Source organism: Tachypleus tridentatus, chromosome 10 (assembly GCF_004210375.1).
Source record: "Tachypleus tridentatus isolate NWPU-2018 chromosome 10, ASM421037v1, whole genome shotgun sequence".
NCBI lineage: Eukaryota > Metazoa > Arthropoda > Merostomata > Xiphosura > Limulidae > Tachypleus > Tachypleus tridentatus.
The window spans coordinates 158,380,194-158,405,098 of NC_134834.1; the positions used below are offsets into that span (position 1 = coordinate 158,380,194).

At 35.1% G+C, this 24,905-nt stretch overlaps 1 protein-coding gene across 4 annotated transcripts in view; it reads left to right on the forward strand.

Moving 5' to 3' along the window:
• LOC143230746 (ubiquitin carboxyl-terminal hydrolase 20-like) overlaps window positions 1-24,905 on the forward strand; it is an 81,910-nt gene that overhangs the window by 21,253 nt on the left and 35,752 nt on the right. For 3 of the 4 annotated variants that reach the window (XR_013016614.1, XM_076464837.1, XM_076464838.1), the window contains 5 exons: window positions 1,952-2,065; window positions 6,008-6,086; window positions 10,642-11,421; window positions 14,920-15,089; window positions 19,383-19,533. Coding sequence is in view for 3 of the 4 variants with exons in the window: in XM_076464837.1 (XP_076320952.1) it covers window positions 1,952-2,065; window positions 6,008-6,086; window positions 10,642-11,421; window positions 14,920-15,089; window positions 19,383-19,533 (1,294 nt within the window). In the remaining variant the exon portion in view is untranslated. The remainder of the gene's footprint in view (window positions 1-1,951; window positions 2,066-6,007; window positions 6,087-10,641; window positions 11,422-14,919; window positions 15,090-19,382; window positions 19,534-24,905) is intronic. The other variant, XM_076464839.1, reaches the window with a different exon arrangement.

Below are 24,905 nucleotides of genomic sequence, written 5' to 3' on the forward strand. Positions count from 1 at the left end.
AAATGACATGTAACTCTACTTTTTTATACTAATAGTACTACTGCACTAAATAACTTTTTATTTAATTAAATAATGCACCAAAGAACACAGAATAATCCAGAAAACAATGTCCTATAACTATCACAGTTTTTCTGGCTTTCTAACTCTGTGGGAAAAGCTGTTAAAAATTAAACTAAGTTCATCAATATGGTTTTTCATGGGAAGAAAGTATGATTGAGGATGCTCTGTACAGAAATATAATTTGATATATAATAAAAACCTTGTCTTCCCATTGGTTATAAATAATGCAGTATTGAACCTCAAAGACACTTTCTGAAAGAAAGAATGTGACCAATGAGTGGGGCTAGAGGGGTCTGATTTTCTATATGATGGCTCTGTAACCAAATAAGTTTAAATGATATAAATATTATGCTTTGTAATAATTTATGTTAAATTTCTTAATAATTGGAGAGGTGGTAAAGAAATTAGACATGAAATGTCTAGAGAAAAAATGTCACAATTCTCAGACTAAGGAAAATTCAGAATTTTATTTTAATATTGCCATATAAAATTAAGAACTCAAAGCTTAGATATTATTAAAAGTTGGATTACACTGCACAACAATTTTTTTGAAAAGTTTTGCTTCATGAAAAGTTTTTGCTGATTGTGACAGGTACCTGGTGGGTATGCACAAATATAGTTTTGGTTTTGCTTCATCACATAGGAACTCTTAGAAATAGACAGTTAACTGTTTACCGGCAATAACGTATTTAATTGCGTTTATGTTTCTAATACGCTATTAAGTTCAACATAATTAGAAGTGTTTTGCTCCTGATTTTCATTTGTATTCAATGTCCTTTGCATCACGTTGCAGTGTCCAACAGTAGTCAGCAAGCATTGATGGATTCCAGTTGCCCTGATATCGTTTTTTCATTGTAGCAATGTCCTGGTTGAACCTTTCACCGTATTCGTTACTGACAATACCGAGATTTGCGGGAAAGAAGTTCAAGTGTGAGTGGAGGAAATGAATCTTGAGTGACATGCCCAGACTGCACAAAACATTGTTCATGGGTCTCTTACAGAAACGAAAATTTTTGGACACAAATATAACAAAAAACATGACAAAACTGAAGATTTCGATGAAACGGTATGTGATGGGCAAATTTGGGTGTGATTTTCATGATCAGCTGCCAAAAATCTATAAGGAATGCCCAACAGTGTTCAAGAAGCAAAAACTTTGTTGTGCAGTGTTATTAGCTATGTTTTTATTCATATAAGAAAGGAACTTAATTGAGTTTTGAATGTAACTCACTAAAACCCATAACATGCACAGCAAAAAAAATATATCTACATATGAAGTGGCAGTATCTAATAGGAGGTGCAGAATGGCTCAGTGACTTTTTGCTTTGGACTTGTAGTCAAGTGGTTACAAGTTTGAGACTGACTTATGTCTTGCTGTTGTGTCCTCAAGTAAGACATTTTAACACAGTTGTTTCAATCTACCCAGCTGTGTAAAGGGTACCAACTTTTAGCTGGGCATAACTTGCAATGAACTGGTATCCTTTCCAGGATGAATGTATCACTATTCTTATCTGCTTGTGCCAACTAAGCCAGGATGAATGTGTCAATGTTCTCATCTGCTTGCGCCATCTAAGCCAGACTTCAACACCGGTTCCTATGTGGAATCCTAATATAGGAGGGATTTGACCTTGATCTTAAACATCTTTTGCTGCTATTACTTCCAAATCATCAAATAAACTTTTATGCCTGACATTGACTCCTTCTTATCAGCATTATTTTTAAGATAAAAGAGTGTAAATATATGAACAGAAAAGGGTATTAAAGTAAAATATTTTGATAAATTGTTTTAAAAACTTCCTTTCAGATTCAGCATTTAGTTGCTGAAAATTTGTTATGTGTTTAGTTATCGTTTAAAAATAATTGATTCTTACTATTATGCATTTTGTTCTAGTCCTCAGCTGACAAATTTTTTCCTCGACTGCACTTCTTTTGTGAGATCAGACAAAAAACCTAATTTAGCAAAAAGTTATATGAAATTGGTGAAAGAAATGTGGCACAAGAAAAGGTAGGATTTAATATAATAGTAGTTAATATACTCTCTTCTGATATAGTATTACCTTCCCTCGCATAAAGTTATCTCAATCTTCATCAAACATCTGAACATTTATAAAAAAAAATTAATGATCAGCATATATCTCTATATACCCATTCAATTTTACACCATTTCAGAACATGTTCATATTGTATGACTACTTTCAATTAACAGTATAGTGCCTATATTGTTGGAACTATCTCCATCTGCAATTCCAGCTCAGTCCTCGATTTCTCAGTTGGCACAGCATTGTTTAGATGTGTGTATTTTTTGCCTATGACTACCATTTATGAATGTATTTCCTTGCATTGATTATCTTGACTTTCCAATGTATCAACAATGACATTTCTTGTTACAGTAACAAAATGCTGTTAAGAAATGACTTCCAAGAAATCGGGTTAGATTTTGTACGTAAAGTAGGTTCAGGCCTTATTTGATTCACATGTTCAGATGGCAGTTTCTTCTTTTCAACATAACATTATATATGTAAAAGCGGCACATTTGGGTTGAGAAAATATTTTACGTAGAAGAGTGAACAACGTTTTGACTTTATTCGGTCATCGTCAGGTTCACAAAGAAAGAAAGAGGTAACTGATCGGAAGCTGACCACATGTTTGGAAGGGGTTGTGTAACTGAGTGTCGGAATGTAGAGGGCGGTGTTAGATTTTGAATATATACTCTTCAAAACAAGAAATGCAAAAGGGATATTTTTGTTATTTTAAAGAGAAATATATGTAATAACGTTACAAGCTCAGAGTATGTGATGTTACGCGTGTTAAGGCTCTGATTGTCAGACCAAAATGACAATAGTGTAGGACTTAATTTTGTTTACTTTGTTATCCTGCTTAATTTAGAAGATTCACAAGTTAGATATTACTTTTATGTGTTTTCTAGGCAGTTTTTGCCTCTTTGCATGTTCATTCCTAGCACATACTTTGTGACTATATTAGTTTAGGTGGCTTGTTTGTTTGTTACATCTTTGTTACTAGAAACTTATATTTAATTGTTCCAGCTGAATATTTTATCATGACTGTTCACTACTTGCCTTATCCTAATTTTCATCAGTTGTAGGACTTAAACATTTTGCTTTGTTTCATCACTGATGTGTTTGTTTCTTTAGAGATGAGCTTTCCTTTGGCTCCTTTTCCTATATTCATGAAACTAGAAATATCATTTTTCCACTTATTTTATATTTCAGAGATCTTCCCTCCATAGTACTATTCTCAAGCCTTTAGTGGGCTGTTGAGTTTATCTTACTTCCTTTCTCTCCTTCAATGGGAAGAGTTGGTTGTGGTACATTCCAACATCTCCATTGTAGTCACTTATATCACAGAGCAAGGGGCCACCAATTTCAGGACTCTATGCTTTTGGATCTTGAATCTCCTTTCTTTACCCACAGTCACCACATTGGGATCTTATCTTGCCTTTTTGTCCTGGTTCCAGAAATCTGGTTGTGGTTCAATTACCTCCTCACGTAGTAGCCCTTCAATCCACAGGTTTGAAGGTTGATGTGTTCTCAGCTCATATGTACCTTACATCCTCTGGATCAGCAAACTTTCTTCACATTTGTCTCCTGTTTCTTATCTGCTAACTGTGATGGGAATTGCATTCTATCAAGAGTGGGGAGAGTTCTTCACGTCTATGCTTACCCTCCTATTTGACTTCTTTTCAGAGTTCTGTTCTTATTCCAAACCACTTTATGTCTCTTCCTACTGGTGGCTCAGTCTTCCCTCAATTGAACGTTATTCATCAAGGTATCACCACATTTTGTCTTCACACGTGGATTTTATCAAGTCCAGTGTCTCAGCCTAGAGACTGGCTCCTTGTGTTGCATTTTTTATTTTCTGATCCAATAGCTCTTCTTCCATACTCATTTACTACAAGCAATGGTATATCTTACACCTTTGGTCTCTTTGACATGTGTGTTTTTCTTCCCATTTTGGCTATCCTCTTTTATTATTCTTCACCTGGTCATGTGACGAAGGCTTGTTGACTTTAGCCATTTCTAGCTATTGGGAGACCTTGTCAAACAGCTTTCGTTTCTCTAAATTCTGTGAGGTGTTTGCTTTATTTTATTTTTATTTTATTTGTTGTATCAATCTTCAGTGTCCATTTTCCATGAATGCTCTTCCCTGCAAATGTCATAAAAAAATAATAAATAGGTTAGAGCAAGTACAATCTGTGTGAGATCCTCCTCATGATACCAAGTTCTGGATGACACTCACTTGTTGCTATGGTTGTGTGCAGTAAAGACCCCTCTTCTCATTAGTTTCAGTTGCAGGATGTTTGTTCCCTGCTCATACAGTTCAGTTTGAGGGACTTTATCAGCCCCGTAATACTGGGTACATGATGTGCATATACTGTTCCTGTGGTTATTTGAATGTTCTATGTCCTGCTCGTACTATCAGTTACAAATATTGTGCTGTAACATCTACTTTGTAATTCCAGTCACTTTGCATACACAGTTTACTTACAGTTGGAGTTGTTGAGTATATGTATATAACACAGTCCACATGTCCTAGCTTCTATACTTATGTTACAATTTTTTTTATATATATCTTTAACCTCCTAATGCCAAGGATGAGTTATGGAAACTTGTCTGTCCAGTATAGGTTGTATATGTACACAGACAATTTTGTTTATATTTTATTATAGATTGCATCTTTCGGAATGAAGTATATTTGTGTACATCCTTCTTTTTCTACCAGTATCAAATAAATTTCGTACTCCACAGGCAAAGAGCATACCCACATATCAGTGGTAATGCATAACCCACAAGTGTGCTTTTGTTTTTATCTCAGACCATGCCTATTTGTTTGGGGAGTTCACTTTTCACTTGATTTCTTTGTTGTGCACCTAAACCAGCCCCTCTCTTTGCAGTTTGGGATTCTGTCTTTGTGTGAGAGGAAGTAAGACCAAATTGGAAGTTATACATTTTTTTTACACTAAAAATGTATTTCAAATAGGTACTTACCTCTTCTCAAACACTTCCTACCTTTCTTCCCCACAGCCAATTCTTGAGAGTTGTGCAGGAATAGCAGAGGGAGCTAGCTGTGCTAATTAGGTGGTACAATACCACTGGTGGACACTTAATTACATGATTTGTACATGTTTAGAATTGGTGCAGAATTGATGGGGTACATAAACTGGTGTGCGTGTTGCAAAAAGTTTTCAACAATGCTCGGAGGCTAGATGAAGATTAAAATAGCTTTGAGTGAGTGAAGGAAGGTAAATACCTCTTGGAAACACATTTTTAGTGTAAGAAAAATGCTAACTTCAGAATTTTCCAAAATGTAAATTAATATTTTTTGAAAACAAGTAGAAAGTTTGAGATGTGTTTTTTTTTCTGTCTATATCTTTTAGAAGTTTATTTAAAGCAATTCTTCAAGTATATATTTAATTTAGTAGCAGTGTGCCTGTGACATTACATCAAAGTCCAATAAATGGTTTGAGCTGTTCTGTTGTCTCTGTTTACACAGTTTAAAATTTTATATTTACAGTATTTCATCAGATGTATAAAAATTCAGTAATAATGTGTGTGTGATATCTTGTCACTGTATGACCAATAATAATTCATAATATATATCTTCAGCAGCTAAATACTAAATGGACAGTAATGAGCAATGTGATTCATATTATTATTATTAATTGTTATTTAATGTCATGCACATATTACTCTTAAACGTTATAATGCTGTAAATTTTGTTAAACATGAAATTGTTCAATAGTAGTAAAGATTATTAGAAACATTTAGAATATTGTTCTTTTAATACATATTTCATTTAAACTTATTTCAGATGCATTTGAAAAGGCTTGATAATATTTCACAACAACATTTAAAGGCTATTAAAATATACCATGTGTTTGCTTAAGTGTTTCTAAAGTGCACTATCATTGCTGTATAATTTTCATTAGGCCTAGTTATATTGTCCCTTCTTCTGTGGCATATGGGATTAAAATGGCATTTCCTATGTTTAGAGGCTATGGGCAGCAGGTAAGTTAATTTCATTTCATCTTTATCTACAATAATGTGCTTCAGTTAATATTTTCTGATATTATTTGCAGTCTTGTACAAACAAGATTTATGTGTACCATTCAATGTTATTTTACCAGAATTTTGCCTTCTTCTTGATCCAGAGTTAAAAGGAAAATAACCCTTTTTAAAATGCATAATGTCTGAAACTGGCACAGACTATGTTTAGTTCACTTTAATGATTAAATTATTTATTTCTAAAACTGTGGAATACTTGTCACATGGTAAATATTAATTATTTTGGTGGTCATTTAATTGTTTTACAAAAATAAGTTTTAAATACATGAAACTGACCCACACTAATAACATGCCACATGACATTGTTGCACATCAGTAAATACAAAGTTATGTTACAATGTATAATTAATTCTTGTTGTTTTCTTATGTACCATTCAATTAGGCTGGATATGGTATGTCTGATATCAATTTAACTATTTTATATCCTAACTTTGATATTATCATTTCTGTTTTATTTCATTAAAATTTTTTTTTCACTTGGTTTGAATGGAACCCTTGAATTGACGGTACAAGTACTTCTAGTAATGTGCCTATTGTTGCTTAATTCTTAGATTATCCTTTCTTCTGTACTGTTCAGTTAGGTTTAACTAGTTTTTATTCTTTCATTTTCACTGTAGTTTTAGTTTAGATTTCCTTGTTGATTCTTTTCACTATCTTGTTTTATTCAGCTTCATTACTGTAATATTTATTGGTTTATCCATTGTTTTATTGACGGGTTAATATCTACTTCTGTTCCTGTTTTTCTTCCCCACTTAATCATATTGGATTCATTCCTTACACTGTTTTCTTCCCATTTTAATATGGTAACTAAATAATTTTGGTTTTTCTTTATATTTTATCCTTTTCATTCATAACATCATTTAGTTTATAATTTATCCATCTTACCATTAATTAGTTTATTGGTTTCCTGTAGTTTTATGAAGAAGTTCTTACCCGTCATATTTCCAGATTTTTTTCAACTCAACATTATATGGTATGCTTTCTCTATGCCATTTTCTTTCCGTCTTTGAATATGTTAATTATTTCAATTGTTTTTCTTTGTAGTTCATACTTTTCTTTTAACGTTATCTTTGTTTAATATCTACTTTATACTTTTTACTGTTAATTTTGTTTCATTTATAATTTATCCTTTATATCAGTAATTTAAATTCAAGTGTTGGTTTCTTGGAGATATGTCTGCCATATCTGCTTCCACTATTGCTTACCTTCCCCATCTAACATCTGAACCCATTTTTCAGTGTCATAAATTTGTCAGTTCTCCCTGACCTCATCATGGAATGCCTTCCGTACGTCTTTTGCAGTATCTGTTAGACTTCTTTTACACATTTTGCAGAATATTATCTCTTGTCTTCTGTACTGTTTCTTTTGTCTCTTTTGCATTTGAGTACGTACAAGTCTTACCTCTCATGGGCTTTCAATTTTACCTTAGTTTAACTTCAGGCAAATTTCTTCTGGCATATATTTTTTTTGTTTTTTTTTCCCCTCCATTGTCACTCATACTTTTAATGTTTCGTGTTTCCCTTTATTCAGTGTTTTGTTTATGTTTTTAGTGTGTTGAGGGATACCTCCTCTTTCTTCGTGCCATTTTGGGGTTTTTGCCATCTTCCCTTTTTTCCCTCCTTGCTTGGATTCTTTTCATGGATTCTTTGTTTTTAGGTTAGTATTGAGCATGACACTATTCTTTGTTTTTCTTTCCATTATTAATAGAGTTTTACAGTCTGTTCTCTTGTCTCTTTCTTGGAAATTTTGCTCCTGTTTGTGGCATTTGTTTGTACTTCCTCTCATTTCACATATTAGTATTGCTTTTTTTTTTAGCCTCTTCACATAATATATCTTTCCATGTCATATTCTTGCTACTCTCACTCAAATTGCAATTTGTTTTTCTCGTTCCAACACGTTCTAACTGTTGGATTAGTTTTTTTTTTACTCCCTTGTTTTCTGGTGGCTTTGTCTTCATTGGGATTCTCCCCCACATAGATCCCTTTACAACACCTCTTAACCTCCCATTATCTGATACCGTTTCCTCTAGCTAGGGCTATTGATGCCTTCAGCTGAGATTGGTCACACAAGTCCCTTTATGTTCATCCACTTTACCACATAGTTTGCAGGTACTCCATCTCAACATTTACATCATTGACCTTTATGCTTGACTTTTATCCAGTCCTTGATGAAGAGATAGGATTCATACCTGATAGCTTTCTTCCAGCTTGTTCCATGAAGTCTTCTTCACTGTGTGTTTATTTGTGTGAATGGAAGGTGTTCTGCAGTTAATCTACATTGTAGGGACTTTCTTTATATTGAACCCTTGTACCTCAAGTGGCATAGCTTTTTCCCTGGTTTTTCAACAGTAGGTCTTTGGTCCCCTTAATCTTTGTTATTGGGCAGCTTTGTCCCATACATTCATTTTTTTCCTGAAACCATGTAATTTTTTCCTCAACTATTCTTACTACAGTCATACATTCCTTCAAGGTTAATCATTTTCCCCTACTGTCTCCCTTTCCAATCTGGGATATTCACGTGACCTCTTATTCCTTCACTTTACCTTTATTTGCATTACTTTCCTCAAATTCAATGTTTCCCCTTCACTTCAAGCATAATTCTTTGTCATCTGTGCTTGTGTATGTAGGAGGTCAAATTTGTTTCCCATGATGTGATGTTTCTTATATTTCTTTTCCTCTCTCTCTCTTCTCCTGTTATTCAATCTTTCCTTCATACCCAAGACACAGGTGGCTAGAGGAGGTAACTCCTCTTTTTACTAACTCTCTTCCTTTTATTTCCCATCTTTGTTTTCCTCCTGATTAAAACCAACTCCCAGGTCTGTGCTTATTTTTGTTTTGTTGGCCTTATGGCTTCTTTCCGTGATACCTGCTCCCACCTCTTTATTCCCAGGCAGTTTTCTTCGAGTTAAGATCTTTTTCCTTCTGCCCACATTAATTGTGTTCGGTTATTGATTCCGTTGCTCTATTCCCCTTTATTGTCTTCTTCACAGACTTTGTTCCAGGTATCTTTCCATCAGGTTCAATATCCTTACCTTTTCCCTGACATCTTGTCTTTGTCAGCTGTTGAGGGAACTTCTACGTTTGGGTATGAGGACTACATTTACTATGTTCATCTCCACTTATATTACAGTCTCCTCTATTTTGGGGTTTTGTCTACCACCTGTGGCCATATTTTTATACATTGGTGTAAGTCTAAGTAGATAAGTTTTTGTTCATTATTTCTTTCCTTTCAGGAGCCCTTGCTTCATCATTCATTATTTGGATTCTTCTCTATTTTGTGGTGAATAATGTCTCACCCAAAATCCACACTGTAAATTGCACTTTCTTGCATAGCTTAGTGCTCACTGGTAAGATGAGGTGTTCCACAGGATCATTTGAAGGTGTATAATCTTGCAATGTTTTTGCTTCAGAAACATACCCATTCTGTTCTATAGAACCCATAGATTGCATGTGTAAAGCAGAAGGGGATCGAAATTGTTTGCTTTTTAAAATAAGGTTCTATGGACATCTATTGCATTGTCTTTGGTGATGATGTTCCTATATACTACCCACTGCATATTCACCCTCTTTTGTTGTAGTGAAATGTAAGAATCCTTACCAATTTCTAGTTCTAAGCTGATGGGGTAGTTGACCATTGAGGCACACTCCTGAATGGATTCCATGAAAAAAATAACTATAACCATTAATTTGAGAGTAGGGTAGTGGTGTTCTACTAATGTGGATGAGACATGGCTGCCAGAGGAGTTGAGCTGTCACCTTTCTGAATGATGAGGCCTCCTGATACCATTTACACAAACACTGGAATTGAGTCATCAAAAATACAGTTCTCCTCTTCAATTGGGAACCCTCATCCTAATCACCATGTGAGTTTCAATATCCCATGGCCTGGTGTTAAATTTATAGTGAACCAATCAACATAACTCCACACACAGGTTTTGGTTGTCTGTCTTCCTCCCTCAATTTTTTCTGTCTGTATTGTGGATCACAATTGTGGTACATGGGATTATTTCAGTTCTATCCTTGTCTATCACTCATTCTTTCTTTGTATTGGGATGTTATTTCTAGGTAGTTTCTAAATAAATTATTCTTTGGAGGCATTATAATTATAAATTGTCATATGAAATGTATACCTTAGTAACATTAGATATTTCAGTTTATGGTATTAATTAGAAAAACATTCTTCTTCAGAATGATCCTTATGAGTTGACAAGTTTTTGGAATGAACATTGAACTTCAATCTGTTATAAATAACTTTTAATTTAAAGGTATAATTAAAGTGGTTGAACAATTATAAGAACTCTTGTTTAATAGTTTAGATATCAAGTAATTTTGCCAAAAAATACTGCAATACAATGTACAGAAGCAATTAATTAGTTTCTGGTATAAAATTTATGTAAAATTTATACATCTCTGGTTTTTCTCATTTGTTAAAAAAATGTTTTCTGTACAGTATTTTTAAAGTTTGTATTGTTTTGGTTACAAATCATAATGTTTTATAGGATGCCCAAGAATTTTTACGATGTGTAATGGATCAGCTTCATGAGGAATTAAAAGAACCCACTTTTGAAGTAGATAGCAATGTTTCTTCTGATTGTAATGATGATTATGATAGCTGCCAAGGAGAAGGACCATTTGGTCGTTTAGAAGATTCAAGCCAATCAGAAGCTGAGTTTGAAACTTGTGATTCAGGACTGAGCAGTGAGAAGAATTCTGATGATGATGAAAGTCCAGAGGCACAGGACTTTGTTGTTGCAGAGGAAGATATGAAAGGAATATCCTGTGGAGTTGATTGTAATAGAACAAGCTTACAACAGGTTCAACCTAATTTTCAACTAACCAGTGACCAAAGAGATCTACAAGAAAACAGCAGAGAAGGAAATGAAATTGTCAGCATTTCTCAGCAGGTCTCAATCCCAGAAGAAAAACGTAGTTTAGGAGCTGGTGACTGGGACCGAGAAACTCCATCCACAGAAACAGCAGAAGGACACTTCTTTCAGGAAAAAAAACCTCCACCCATAAGTCAGAGAAGCAACCGTTCATTAGAGCAAAAAAGACAAAACAATCAAGGAATCTACTTGGGAAAATTACAGACAGGAGCTGGAACTCGAAGTCATGGACAGTATGGTCAGAGAGATAGGATTTCTCCACCACCTCAGGGATATAGTTATGCCAGTAAACCTCCTGGAAAGAGAAAAAAATCTGTAATATATCGCAGTGTTATCTCAGATATTTTTGATGGGAGGATCCTGAGTTCAGTACAGTGTCTTACATGTAATACGGTTAGTATCACTAATTTTTTTTAGAGTTTAGCATCTAGTGATATAAAATTTTGTCTCTGATACCAGTAAAAATGGAACATTTTACAATTACTCTGTAACTGTATTCATCTTGTAGTGTAACTGTCTTCATTGCATATTGACATATAACATGTCAACTGAATATGTTATACTTGTAAATTGAACACATTCACATACAAGTTTGTATATGTACATTAAAGTTACCGTATTATGAATTATATAGAGATAAAAAAACCTATTATATGGAATACTCTTTCAGAAATCTACAAAGTTGCTAAAATTGAAGAACTATTACAAAACTAAACAGTTGCAACTCAGTTTACAAAAGAAATGTCATGCTTCTAAGGTACATTAAGTTAGCTCTAAACTTCTCCATTAATTTTTGTGTGAAATAAGAATGCAGCAACAATTCAATCAATACCCACTTTGGTTTACATTATTGTTTCATTATCCCAGTGGATTAATATCACCATTGTGTTATTTGAATGTTCATCAAATGTCTAAATGAGTTGTAAACATTTGTTGAATAGCTAATTAATGTTCAGTTAAAGACGCATGACAGTTGCATTTGTTTTTTAGTGTACTAGTAGTACTTAAATTGTATAGAAAATTTCACTGTTTACTAAATTTTGTAATTTTAATTAGCTGAACAGTAAAATATGTTTTTAGGAGGTTGCTGCAGTTCATTACATCAAAATTTCAAAATATATTTAAGAACTGTTTGAGAATTATTACAAAAACATACAAGTGCCTGTTTTTTTTATTCTAAATGTTGTCATTAAAACTCCTGATGAAGATTATTCAAAACAATGGTAACAAAGAAACAGAAAGATAGAGCAGAACTTATTTTTGCTCATTAGGGCAAAAATAAACATCACATAAATTAAGCATTAAAAGGAAGATACAATTTATTATGGTATGACTTTTATAAAAAAAAATGTAAATAGTTGTCACCTTGCATGAAGATGTTTTGTTCTTTTTTTGTTAATACTGTGATAGAGACTAAAATTCAATTGTAATTGTTGAGTACAATATGACAGTTGGTCATCAATTGAAAATTGAATATTTTAAACAAGAGATTGGCCCTGTTAGCCTGTCAGATATTAATGATGAATATTTAAACAATTTAACTGTAATCATAATATGCATGTTTGTGTATGCAGCATACACAGGATATTGTTTTTCTGTATACAGCAAAGCTTACAGAGAAGTAAAATGTTCATACACAGAGTTAGAAACTCAATCCCCATAAGTTAGTTGTCAGCATAAAACTTTTGTGTGTTATATAAATGTTGATTTATACATTTTTAACAAGTAATAAATTCCTTACAATTTTGGGAGCAAGAAATGTTTAGTATGTTATGAGAACATACATTGGTATAGTCAACACACGTGACTATTTATGTGTTTCCCATACTTTACATTTATTTCACAACCACCAGATGATCTGGTTCATCACAGAGTACAATGAACAACTCATCACTTGTTATAAAACTGCATTTTTTTCAAAGGAGTCTACATGCATTTTAGCACAAGACTTGAAGTAGTTTAAAGTGTAGCTTGTAACAATAAAGTTTTGAAAGAGAACTTCATAGAATATTTTTACTGTTATTTTTGTTTGTTTTCACATTAGTTCCCAAGTAAAATTGATACATTGACTTTTATTAATAGTGAAGATGGATTTTTACAGACTGTATACCAAATCATAATGAAAGAAAAACTAATAAGAAATAAGACAATCCATCAAAAAAATGTACCTCCTTTGTATGAATTCACTGTAACCAATGCTGATGCTTATTTGATAAGTTGTAGAAACTGAACCACTGACAACAGAAACTGCCTATTGAAACACTGCATAAGAAATTTGCCATTTAAACATTATTTTATTCCCTATTCTTCAGGTTTCACTTCTGATTGTTCTTCATTCAGGTAGTTATTGGAATATTGCTGGGTGATACTACTTATATGATGACAAATATGATATAAGCCTTATAGTACCAGACACTATCCAGTTTTAATGTTATATAATTTTGTAATGATGCTGCACATTATTATTTCAAATTAACATGTCACAAAAACAAACTGGTTCAACTTAGGTATACTTTGAACAGTTGTTGATGTGTAGGCATAAAATAAGTATAGATTAGTTTTAACACCAGACTTCAAGTGGTTTATTTCCAACATACAGTCTCCAAGTGAAAATAACCCAGTTTACAACATTAGCAAAACACAGTTTTAACTTTTTTTCCTACTTTGTTGTCATCTTGTTAAACATAAATCAACATGAAAAGCTCAGAACTTGTCTATTGGTATCTTCTAAATTGTCTGAGAATAAGTCAATGAAATATCTTTGTAAAATGAAAGATATTCTCGTATAACAATTGTCATTATTGAAATTGGGATTGAGGCCAAAATATCTCACTGATAATACAGTGCATTCTGATTTTTGTAAATAAAAGTAGTATATTTAATACCAACATTTGGCAAAAACTAGTAACAAAATATGACATTCCAGTTAATACCAAATTTATTCAAAAACCAGGCACAAAACTGAGGTCTATACTATGTAAAAATTACATTGACAAACACCACACAAACATTATTTATAAAATACAATGTGATAACTGCCACAACTTCAATAGTGGAGAAACATGTAGAAAAATGGAAACCAGATTCAAAGAACATAAAAATCACCTTCACACGTTTTCAAACACTGCAAGTCAAATAAACACAACATAACCATAGAAAACACTCAAATGCTAAATAAAGAAACAAACATAAACAAATGCAAAATTAAAGAAGCCTTACTTATACAACAACTCAAGCCAATTCAATAAACCAATACAAAGGAACAGCTTTATACTTATATTAAAAATAATATAATAAATAATATAAAATTATATATTCAAACATCTAAGCACGCCCTCTACATTCCAACACTCAGTTACACAACCCCTTTCAAACATGTGGCCAGCTTTCAGTCAGTATATTTAATTAGTTCTGGTCTATGCAGTTAGTTTGGTTTGATCAGAAAACAGCTGGTTCTGTAACTACATCTTTTAGACCAGTAGTATTGAAAGTAATATTAGTATTGAGGAAATATTCCTGTACTTTAATATTAAATGACAAAGTTTAACTTTTCTAGCAAAAATTAACAATTAAAGTGTAATTGTAATGTTACGTTTTCATATAATTTGTGTTGATGAATCTTCCAGTACAACTTATATGCACATACATGTACAGATGTATGGTTGACACGTACCTTAATAGTCTGACCAAGTGCAATAGATAAAGCATTTTCATTGAATTGTCTGGAAAAAAATAAATAAAAGTATCACAAAGAAAAGTTAAAGGTTTACAGACAGCCTTATAATTTACCATGTGAATGGGTTTAGACTTATTTTGTAAAAAAACAAAACAAAAAAAAAATTAAATATTGAAAGCAAAACTAAACATTAATCTATTATTTCCATTACTTAGGTTTCAAAAACAAAGGAGACATTTCAGGATTTGTCTCTACCCATTCCAGGTCGTGACCACATCTATATGCTACATTCCTCCCTCAGTAACCAACAGAAAGGTGTAGTTGCATGTACAGATGCATACAACAGTAAAGGCTGGTTTAACTGGTTGTTTGGATGGATGCTTAGGTAACTAGAGCAATTTTTCTAAGTATATTATGCTGAGAACAACACTGAAAGCATTTATCACCTAAAGCTTAATTCTATGGAATAATTTCTTACAAGAGTGCCAGCTGAGAAAGGTATCAAATTGATAATATTCACATTTTAACAAATAATCAAGTTTAATGAACAAATTTCTAAAGAAATTGCTAAACATCCTGTAAGTGTCTTTCAAGAAGATAAGTTTTATGAGGTATTATTTCTTTCTTTTTTTTTCTATACACTTAGAATGACACAAACAGCTAGTGGTTTTAAAAACTACTTCTGTTGAACATCAAAAACTGTTTTGTTATGTCACTGTTCTTGTTAGAAACATACAACATATACACAAACATAGATAGATGTATATTACATCTAACTTTTTTTTTATTATTCTTGGCACACCTCTGATCTTTTTATTTTAATATTAAAAGTTACTATTTAAAGAAATAAAAATGAAATTTATGCATTGGTATATGGAGTTCTGAATGATAGATTTTAATAAGGCTTCATAAGTCACTACCCTTGGGGTTGGGGAAGAACCTTATTGATTTTATGATTGAAGGAAATCTTGGTTTCTATGCAAAAAATGCATACACACTAAAAACAAACCAACTAAAAAATTTATGGTCGAAGGGATCAGTCCTTCTACTTTTGACTATTTTTATTATGTTCCACTTGTTATAAATTATATCTTTTGTTTTTCCTTACTTATTTCAACTAACTGCACTCTTCAGACTATTGTTAGTTGTTTTTTTTCCTCTCATTTGATTATATATACGCATGTGTGTGTGTGAAAATATATACACACATGTTTATGTATAACAACTGAGTTTTAAATATTCTAAAATGAATATTTCCTGTGGAAGTTTCATATAACAAAAAATATACGTTTGTATACAGAAATACATTTTGCTAATATAAAAGTAAATTGGCTTGATGAGTGACTAATGTTCTGATAAAACATGTAGTATGTTCTGTACATAAAATAGTTTTCATAATTATAACAAAAAATATTTGTCATATTTATAAATAAAAAAGCCATACCTCCAATACAATACTTCATTCCATTCATAAGATTAGTCTTTCCTGTTTTGTGCTATCTTCAGTCCTGGTTTTTTCCAGTTCCTGGGGAAGAGATTTAGTTTCTCACATCAGGTGGCATTTTATTTAGCTCATTCTATTTGTCATTCATCCATGGCTGTGTATTAACAGAAATGTAATGTTTATTGCACCTGGGCCCTGGATCAGGTTATCCCAGCTTCTTCTCCTGTGGTTGCTGCTGTCTCTGAGTTTCTTACATGGTTTTTTGAGAAGGAGTCTTTAGTTTCCTTGATATCAGGTTTATCAGGCAGACTTATCCCATACTTTTATTATTAATAGTTACTGCAGGGTTTTTCTTTCCCCTGTCCTTGCCATTTCAGTCTGTTCTTTCCAGATACATGCCACTTAGGCATCTGGTATTTTTGGATTGGGACATCAACATGGTATCTATTCTCTTATTTACCCCAGTTTGAATTAATTTTCCCATGTTCTTGTTTCTCACAACCTTTAAGGTGTGTTTCCTTCTCCTTTTGACCTGCAGGTGGAGTCAGTCAAATCTGTTTCCAATTGATATCACTTGCACACCGTACCACCAAATCTGTCTTCTCCTTTATCTGAATTGTTTCTTTCTTCCCAAGACCTTGGCAGCTCACAAGGGTAACTCCTCCTTTTTGCTAATTTCCCTTTCTGCTATTTCTTTTTTCTACTCTCATCCTGATCTAGATAGACTTCTATGCCTGATGCATACCTTCATTGTAATAGTGCCTACAGAACTTTCTTCAGGGGTTCCATTTTTGTCTCTTTATCTTATGGCAACCCTCTTTCTCTCAGGATCATTCTTCCTTTACCAGTTGGGTTTATCATTTAATCCAGTTCACTTATTTCACTTTGTCTTATTCCCAACATGCTTTTTTCAAGGTTACCTTCTATCAAATCTGAAACCTCACCTTTTCCCTTCTCATTTTTGGAGGAGATTCTGCAGTTCAGACATGTGGACAACCCCAGAGACATTCCTCTCCCATTACTTTACATCACATTGTGGTTTCTGTTTCTTTGGGGTACCACCTGTGGCTATACTTTAGACTTTGGCATAGTTATGATGCTAGGTAAGTCTTTATTAATGCTTTCTTTTCTTTCAGTGGCTGTTGCCTCAAATTTCTTCTCTTGAATCCTGCTCTGTGGTGAGTGATGTCTGACTAGATATTTTTACATACAAACACAAATCCAAATTGTATGCCATGTTAATTCATATGCTCTTTATATGGCTCTGCACATTCACCTTCAAAATGGAGTGTTTCACAAGTTCAATGGTAATATTTGCTTCATAATTATGCCCATCCCAGACAGTACCACCCCTGGATAGCATGGGTAAAGCAGAAGGGAATAGCTACTCATCCCTATCATCAATTGAATAAATTGGTATTGTGTGCATATCAAAATAGGGTTTTGTGATTACCCATTGCACTGTCTCAGGTGTAGCCAATACACCAGACTTTGCAGTGGTCCCCCCTTCTTCCAGTGGTGTATGGGAGTCCTTACCACTTACTAGTTCCAAGCTATTGGGGTTGTTGACCATAAAGGCATCCACCAGGATGGGTTTCACATAGATGGCTACAACCATTCAGTTCAGAGAAGAATGGTAGTGTTCTGCTGCTACAGAAGGTGTACCATTCTTCAAATTTAGTGACAAATACCATGGAATGAGATGTCTCAGTTCAACCCTTTGATTGGGTGCCCTCGTGTGGATGCCTGTACCCAACTGGCTGATTTTGGATATTGAATGAACCAAACAACTTCTCACACAGGCTTGGGATTGTCCATCTTTCTCCTATGATTCTTCCTTTTGTGTAGTGTGTCATAGAGGGTACATATGGGATGTTCTTGTCCTGGGCATGCCCTCATTCTCTATTATTGACCTTTGAATATTTTGGACAAGTCTTTGGACAATCCTCATTCTACTTTCACGTGGATGTTGCTATCTAGAGAGGAGGGTTTGGATGTAGTTGACTTACCAAATACTATCTGCCACACCATAGCCATTTCTACACCATGGGTCACATCCTTCATTAGTCTCTTTACTTCTGTTGGATGGATTTTCCATATTTATCTGGTTGGGATCACTTTCTTGACTTATTCTCTTATACTTGAAATGCTCCCTCCATTTTCTGCCACGTTTGTTCCGACCTGGCTGTGGAGAGGAGATACCTGTTTCAGAAAGAGTGGGGTGCCCCTCCTCCGATCATGTGATCTATTTCTCTCATCTACAGAAGTATCTTTTGGACGCTTTTAGGGGTACATCTGTTCTTCCCTCACACCGGTCCCACCTCCTTTTTAATGTGAAATTCTAATCAGTGATGTCGAGAAAACCCACTTGTAGAGAAAAATTTATATGTAAAAATGGCTCGTTTGGGTTGAGAAAATATTTTACATAGAGGAGCAAACAATGTTTTGATCTCCTGAACTTAACGATAGCTGAAGAAGGTCGAAACGTTGTTCGTCCTTTACGTAAAATATTTTCTCAACCCAATTGAGTTGTTTTTACATATATAATGTGGAATTCTAGCTAATCTTGTGAGAAAAGGAAAGTCCCATACTGGAAGTTGTAATTTTCTGATACTGACAACGTATTTTCAAAAGGTATTTTTTTCTTTTCTCAAGCTTTCTACCTTCTTCCCTACAATTTTCTGGTTACTTACATTTTCTGCTAAACTCTGAAGTGATGGCTCAATAGAAGCACATAAATGGAGTCACGTGCATTAACTGATGGTGGTTTTCTCCTATTGATGGAGAGATGGTACATGATGATTTGTATGAAAGACGTGTTGGAATCTTTAATTCCAGTAGGGGGGACAGCGGGCTTGTGGTATGCATTATAAAAACATTCACATGTAGAGAGCAGCACAAAATAGGAAAAGCTAATCTTATGAGTGGAGGGAAGTACCTATAGGAAATACATTTTCAATGTAGGAAAATTATAGCTTTTGTGTGTATCCTACTTAATGGCATTTTAACAGGGTGATATATTGAAAAATGTACATTGCCATCAGATTTATATGTCTTTGCTGTGTATTTTCTGACAAGTTGTATAATATGATTTATTGATGCTATAAAAATTACATAAAGTCACTGAATTGAACATGTAGTTAATTGAAAGCTGAGAGACAAGCATGCTACTTAAGAATTGTTAATGTGAATATTAAGACTGGTTTTTAAAAATCATAACAATCATTTTTATAGCTGGTTTTGGGGCCCGACTGTCAGTTTGCAGGATTGTCTAGCAGCTTTCTTCTCTGCAGATGAACTGAAGGGAGATAATATGTATAGTTGTGAAAAGTGTAAAAAGCTTCGAAATGGTATTAAATACTCCAAAGTTCTACAGCTACCTGAGGTATGATGGTGTTTTATTGTAATATGGTTTGATTGTATGGTGGTATATATCAAAACAGACATCATATTTGTTTATAATACAGCAGTAACATATGGTTTTCTGACCAGGTACCTTACTTCTGCTTATGTACATAGCTATTCTCATTCAGTGCTGTTCTCTACTTACAACATTTTTTCGTACTCCACAAGCCTTTCACTTCTACATGTCACTGGTTCATATGGTTTAACTGATTCATGCATTAAGTCATTATGCCTAAAACCTCCACTAATAAACATACTGCACACACACAACTCTGTGCTATTATACCTAATTGACACTTCTCCTTTGACTGTGCTTATACTCAGATGTTTAATTTGTGTTCTATTCAAGTGTTTTTTCTTTCTTTGCACAATTATTGTACAATAAATGGTATTTGTAGCTTATCCTGAAATGGAATTATTTTATATTTCTACCAAGTTATTGATCTTAATACTCTTTATTTGTTTCTGCCAATACAGTGTGATTAGTTATCCATTTTTAATTAAACAATTCCAAATTCTGAGCTACCACTTCATAGATTAAATCCCCTATTAACGTATTTACACAGGCTTTAGGTGACTGTCCTTGTCTGGATATTTTCAGTTTTACTTCATCAGGAGATTAATCATCCAATAAGCTAACCTTTGTCAGACCTTAACTGCGGTTTAGAGGACCACATGTTTGAAATACGGTTCTTCAAGTTTGGAAAAATAAAACGACTGTTATGGTTTTTGAATATTTTTCTGTTAATATTATTGCCTGTAGTAGTTACTTGTGTTCAATAATACAAGTTTAGCCCCACAGTGTGGATTCCTGTACGTGGTTAGGGGACCTCTCAAGGAAGGTTCTGTTCTTTTAGTTTACCTCCTCTGGGATCTAAACATCCATCCATGTGTTTGCCAGCATGGTGACCCGTAAACGGGAGGAGATGATTCTGGTGGTTGAGGGATTCAACCCTAACACACCACTTTGGCCTTGAATTTCTGTAAACGGGCAGCCTTGGGGTGGCCCCCCTAAGGTCAATAGACTGGTCTGCTTGGGCTATGGTCAACCAAGTACCAGTTTTGAATGTTCTCAAAAGGTGTTGTGGACATTGTATGTGATGCTGGTGTTTGAGTATAGTGCTCATGAAATCCTGGCATTGTAGCTCATCCCTTCATAGGGCTCCATGGTGGGTGGGGTCAATGAGCACCAAAATTTCTCTTTCTTTATTATGGATACTCCAATTAAAAACCCTAATAAAATAGTGAAAACCAGTTTATAGGTATATGACCAGGTCTTGAAGATTCTGAGCAGCAATCCTCACCATCCATACCACCTGTTGTACCTCTTTTTTTTTATATTATACTCACTTTCAGACAAACCTTTAGGGCAAATGTCTCCCTATTTTATTCAGAAGGGATTGGAGGGACGTCCTGGCTGTCTAAAGTCAGTAAAAAAGCTTCAATCTGGTGACATATTGGTGGAAACATCCACATCCCAATACAGTGAATTCCTGTTGCATTCAAAGGCAATTGGGGATATACCTATAGAGGTTACACCTCATGCTACTTTGAACTCATAACGAGGCGTTATTGTTGAGAGGGATTTGAAGAACATCCCCGAGTCAGAGATTCTTGCTGGTTTCTCCACCCAAGGAGTTTCTGCAGTGAGGCATATTTTCACTCGCAAAGATGGAATTATGATGCTGATCAATGTCCTCATTCTGACATTTACATTACCACGTCCACCTGCCACCATCGAGGCAGGTTATCTTAATTGTAGGATTTGGCCATACATTCCAAACCCTCTCAGATGTTTCCAGTGTCAGCGGTTCAGTTACTCGAAGATATCATGTCATGGTTCCATGATGTGTGCTCACTGCAGTGGCAAGGACCATGATACTTATGAGTGTGAAACAGATCCTTGTTGCATCAATTGCAATGGCTCTCACCCATTATACTTTCATTCTTGCCCTAAATGGTTAGAAGAAAAAGAGATGCAGCATTTTAAAATGATTCATAACATTACTTATCCTGAGGCTCGAAGTTGCTGTCCACCATTTCATCTCAGACGTATGCTGCTGCACTTCTTTACATTACTACAGTGGGAGTGCAGACAGATCTCTCTGTGCCTCCAAGAGAATCATTCTCAAACCAAATGAAGTCTTTTGACCTCCATGGTTAAAAAAGTTGATGAATCAACTTCAACACCCATCTCTGTTCCTAACATACATTCCAGCAAATCCTAATATCCACTCCCTTTGGTTCTGGGTATGGGCATTTCCTCAAGTACATCTTCTCTCACCCCAAGATGCAAAATGATCATTGGAATCCTCTTCCAACAACAAAGACCTGCGCAATCAACTCAGAGCAGGATCCATGGAGATCAATAAACCTTCCTCAAATAAATACAGTATAGAAAAAAAGATCTGGTCATAAACCGAAGGGCTCTCCACCCAATTTGTCTACACATAAATAAAAATGGCCACCTTGATACAATGGAACTGTTGAGGTTTACATTCTAGTCTGGATGACATCAAAGCACTGATTATTTGCTACCATCCTATATGTCTTTCCTTACAAAAAATGTTTCTGAAACCTGCCGATGCAGTCACTATTCGGCAGTTTTGCTTATACAGAAATGACAGGCTGTGTGATGGAAGAGAGCATGGAGGGATGTCATTGTTGGTTGATCAGCATGTGCCCACCCTGTCTTTGCCAATTTTTTAATAAACAGCTATCCATGTTTTCTTGGGTTATATCATCACTGTTTGTTTTCTCTACCTGTTGCCTGGAAAGACCTGTGATCAATCAGACCTTGATGCTCTCAGTGAACAGTTGTTGTCTCCTTTTTTAATCCTGGGAGACTTTAATGGACATCATCCCCTCTGGGGATGTGCTGATATTGATGGAAGAGGTTGCTCCATAGAGTGTATGCTCTCTCTGACACAACCTTTCTCTTTTCAATAGCGGTTCTTATACTAATTTTCATGAACCTAGTCGGTCTTTTACTGCTATTGATCTCTCAATTTGCTCCCCTTCACTGTTCCTCCACTTTTCTTGGAAGGTTGACAATAATCCATGAGGCAGTGATCATTTTCCCATAATTTTGAGAGATACTGGCTGTAGTCGATGCCACCTGTTTCGCCTGCCCTGGTGGAAGTTGGATCAAGCAAACTGGTCCTCTTTCATTGCTCTCACAGAACTTGATCCTGCCATTGTCTGTAAACCATCAATAGCTGACTGTGTGGGAGCAGTAACTGACTGTATTATACAGGCAGCTACTCAGTGTATTCCTAAAACCTCAACACATTTATCACGATATCCTCTTCTGTGGTGAAATCCAACCTGCCACATGGCATGGAAGGCTCAAAAAAATGGGCCTGGGATACTTTTCGTAGATATCCCACATTCTTGCACCACATCACTTTCCAGCAGGCTTGTGAACATGCTCAGAGGGTAAGACGTCAAAGCCAGAAGGAATCTTGGATTAAGTTCACAACCAGCATATCTTCTATCACCAGTTCCAAAGTCATATGGGACAAGATTCGAAAGGTCAGTGGCAATATAATTCTGTCCCCCTCTTGATCTTGCTCTTTGATGGCCAGAAAGTAGCTGATACCCAGAGCATCATGGATACTCCAGGAGAAAGCTTTTGCCAGGTATGTAGCACTTCTGCTTCTTCCTCCACATTCTTAGCCATCAAGACTCAGGCAGAGCAATCACTTCTTTCCTTTTGAGCTGATTGTCTCACTATGACTATAATCGTCCATTTACATTGGTGGAACTCAAACTGGCCCTTCATTGGTCTGGCAGTACATCGATTGGACCTGATGATATACACTATGAGATGCTGCACCATCTATCTCCTGCTTCTCTTGCTACTCTTCTGATTGTTTTTAACCAGATCTGGCTGGAGAATGTTTTTCCTGATGCCTGGCACCAGGCTATTGTCCTCCCATTCTCTAAGCCTGGGAAGGATCCCAAGATTACTTCAAACTACCATCCAATTGCTTTGACAAGCTGTCTCTGTAAGACCTTAGAGAGGATGGTTAATGCTCATCTTGTTTGGTTCCTTGAATCAAACAGCCTCCTCCTGCCCACCCAGTGTGAGTTCTGACGACAATGTTCTACCATGGACCACCTGATTCTACTTCAAATATCAGTCAGAGAAGCCTTTCTCAAACAAAAACATCTTGTATCAATATTCTTTGACATTGAGAAAGCTTATGATACAACATGGAGGTATGGGTTACATGGCCGTTTGCCCATTTTTATTAAAAATATTTTATGGACAGGCAATTCCAAGTTCATGTGGGTTTGACACTTTCCTGTTCTTTTCAACAGGAACTTGGAGTCCCTCAGGGCTGTGTTTTAAGTGTCACACTTTTCACTATTAAGATTAATGCCATCACTGAACAACTCCCTCTTACTGTTGCAAATGGGCTCTATGTTGACGACTTTCACATCTCATGTCAGTTGTCGAACATGAGGAAAATTGAGTGGCAGCTGCAGACTGCCCTCAATCATTTACTGAAGTGGACCACAGCAAACGGCTTTAACTTCTCTCTCTCTCTCTAAAACCATTTGCATGCACTTTTGCCACCAACAGAGTATTCACCCTGATCCTATACTCCATATCAATGAAGTTGTGTTGCCTGTGGTCCCTGAGACAAAGTTCTTGGGACTTATCTTTGACCATAAGCTGTCCTTTATACCCCACATCAAGTAGCTAAGGGTCAAATGTACAAGAGCACTTAACATCCTAAATTTCCTCTCTTCTACCACTAGGGGAATGGATTGATGTTCTGTGTTAAAGATATATCATGCTCTATTTCAATCAAAACTCGACTATGGATCCTGGCTCTGCCAGGACGTCAACATTAAAGATGCTGGATCCCATTCATCGTCAAGGACTTTAGCTCTGCATCTGGACTTTCAACATTTCCCCAGTTCAGAGCTTATACACAGAGTCTCATGAACCTTATTTGCACCTCAGCTATTTGCAACTGTCTTTACTATATGCTTCAAAACTTTGTTCCTTACCAAAGCATCCCACCTGGGGTTGTGTTTTTCTTCCTCATAGGCTGTACTTTTTCAGAGCAGGTGATCCACTATGGCTTCTTTTCACCTTTGTATTCATGTGCAGTTAGATGAATTGGGTCTGTCCTTGGATAACATTGCTGTATCCACTGGTCAGCCCATCCCACCATGGCTTCTTACAGTCCCCAATTGTGACTTATCTATAAGTCATCTGAGAAAAGCAGACACTCCCAATTGGAAATACTGTCTGTTATTTGCTGAACATCTTTTGAACCATCTTTCCATTCCTATTTATTCAGATGGTTTAAAATTAGGTGACTGTGTGGGCTC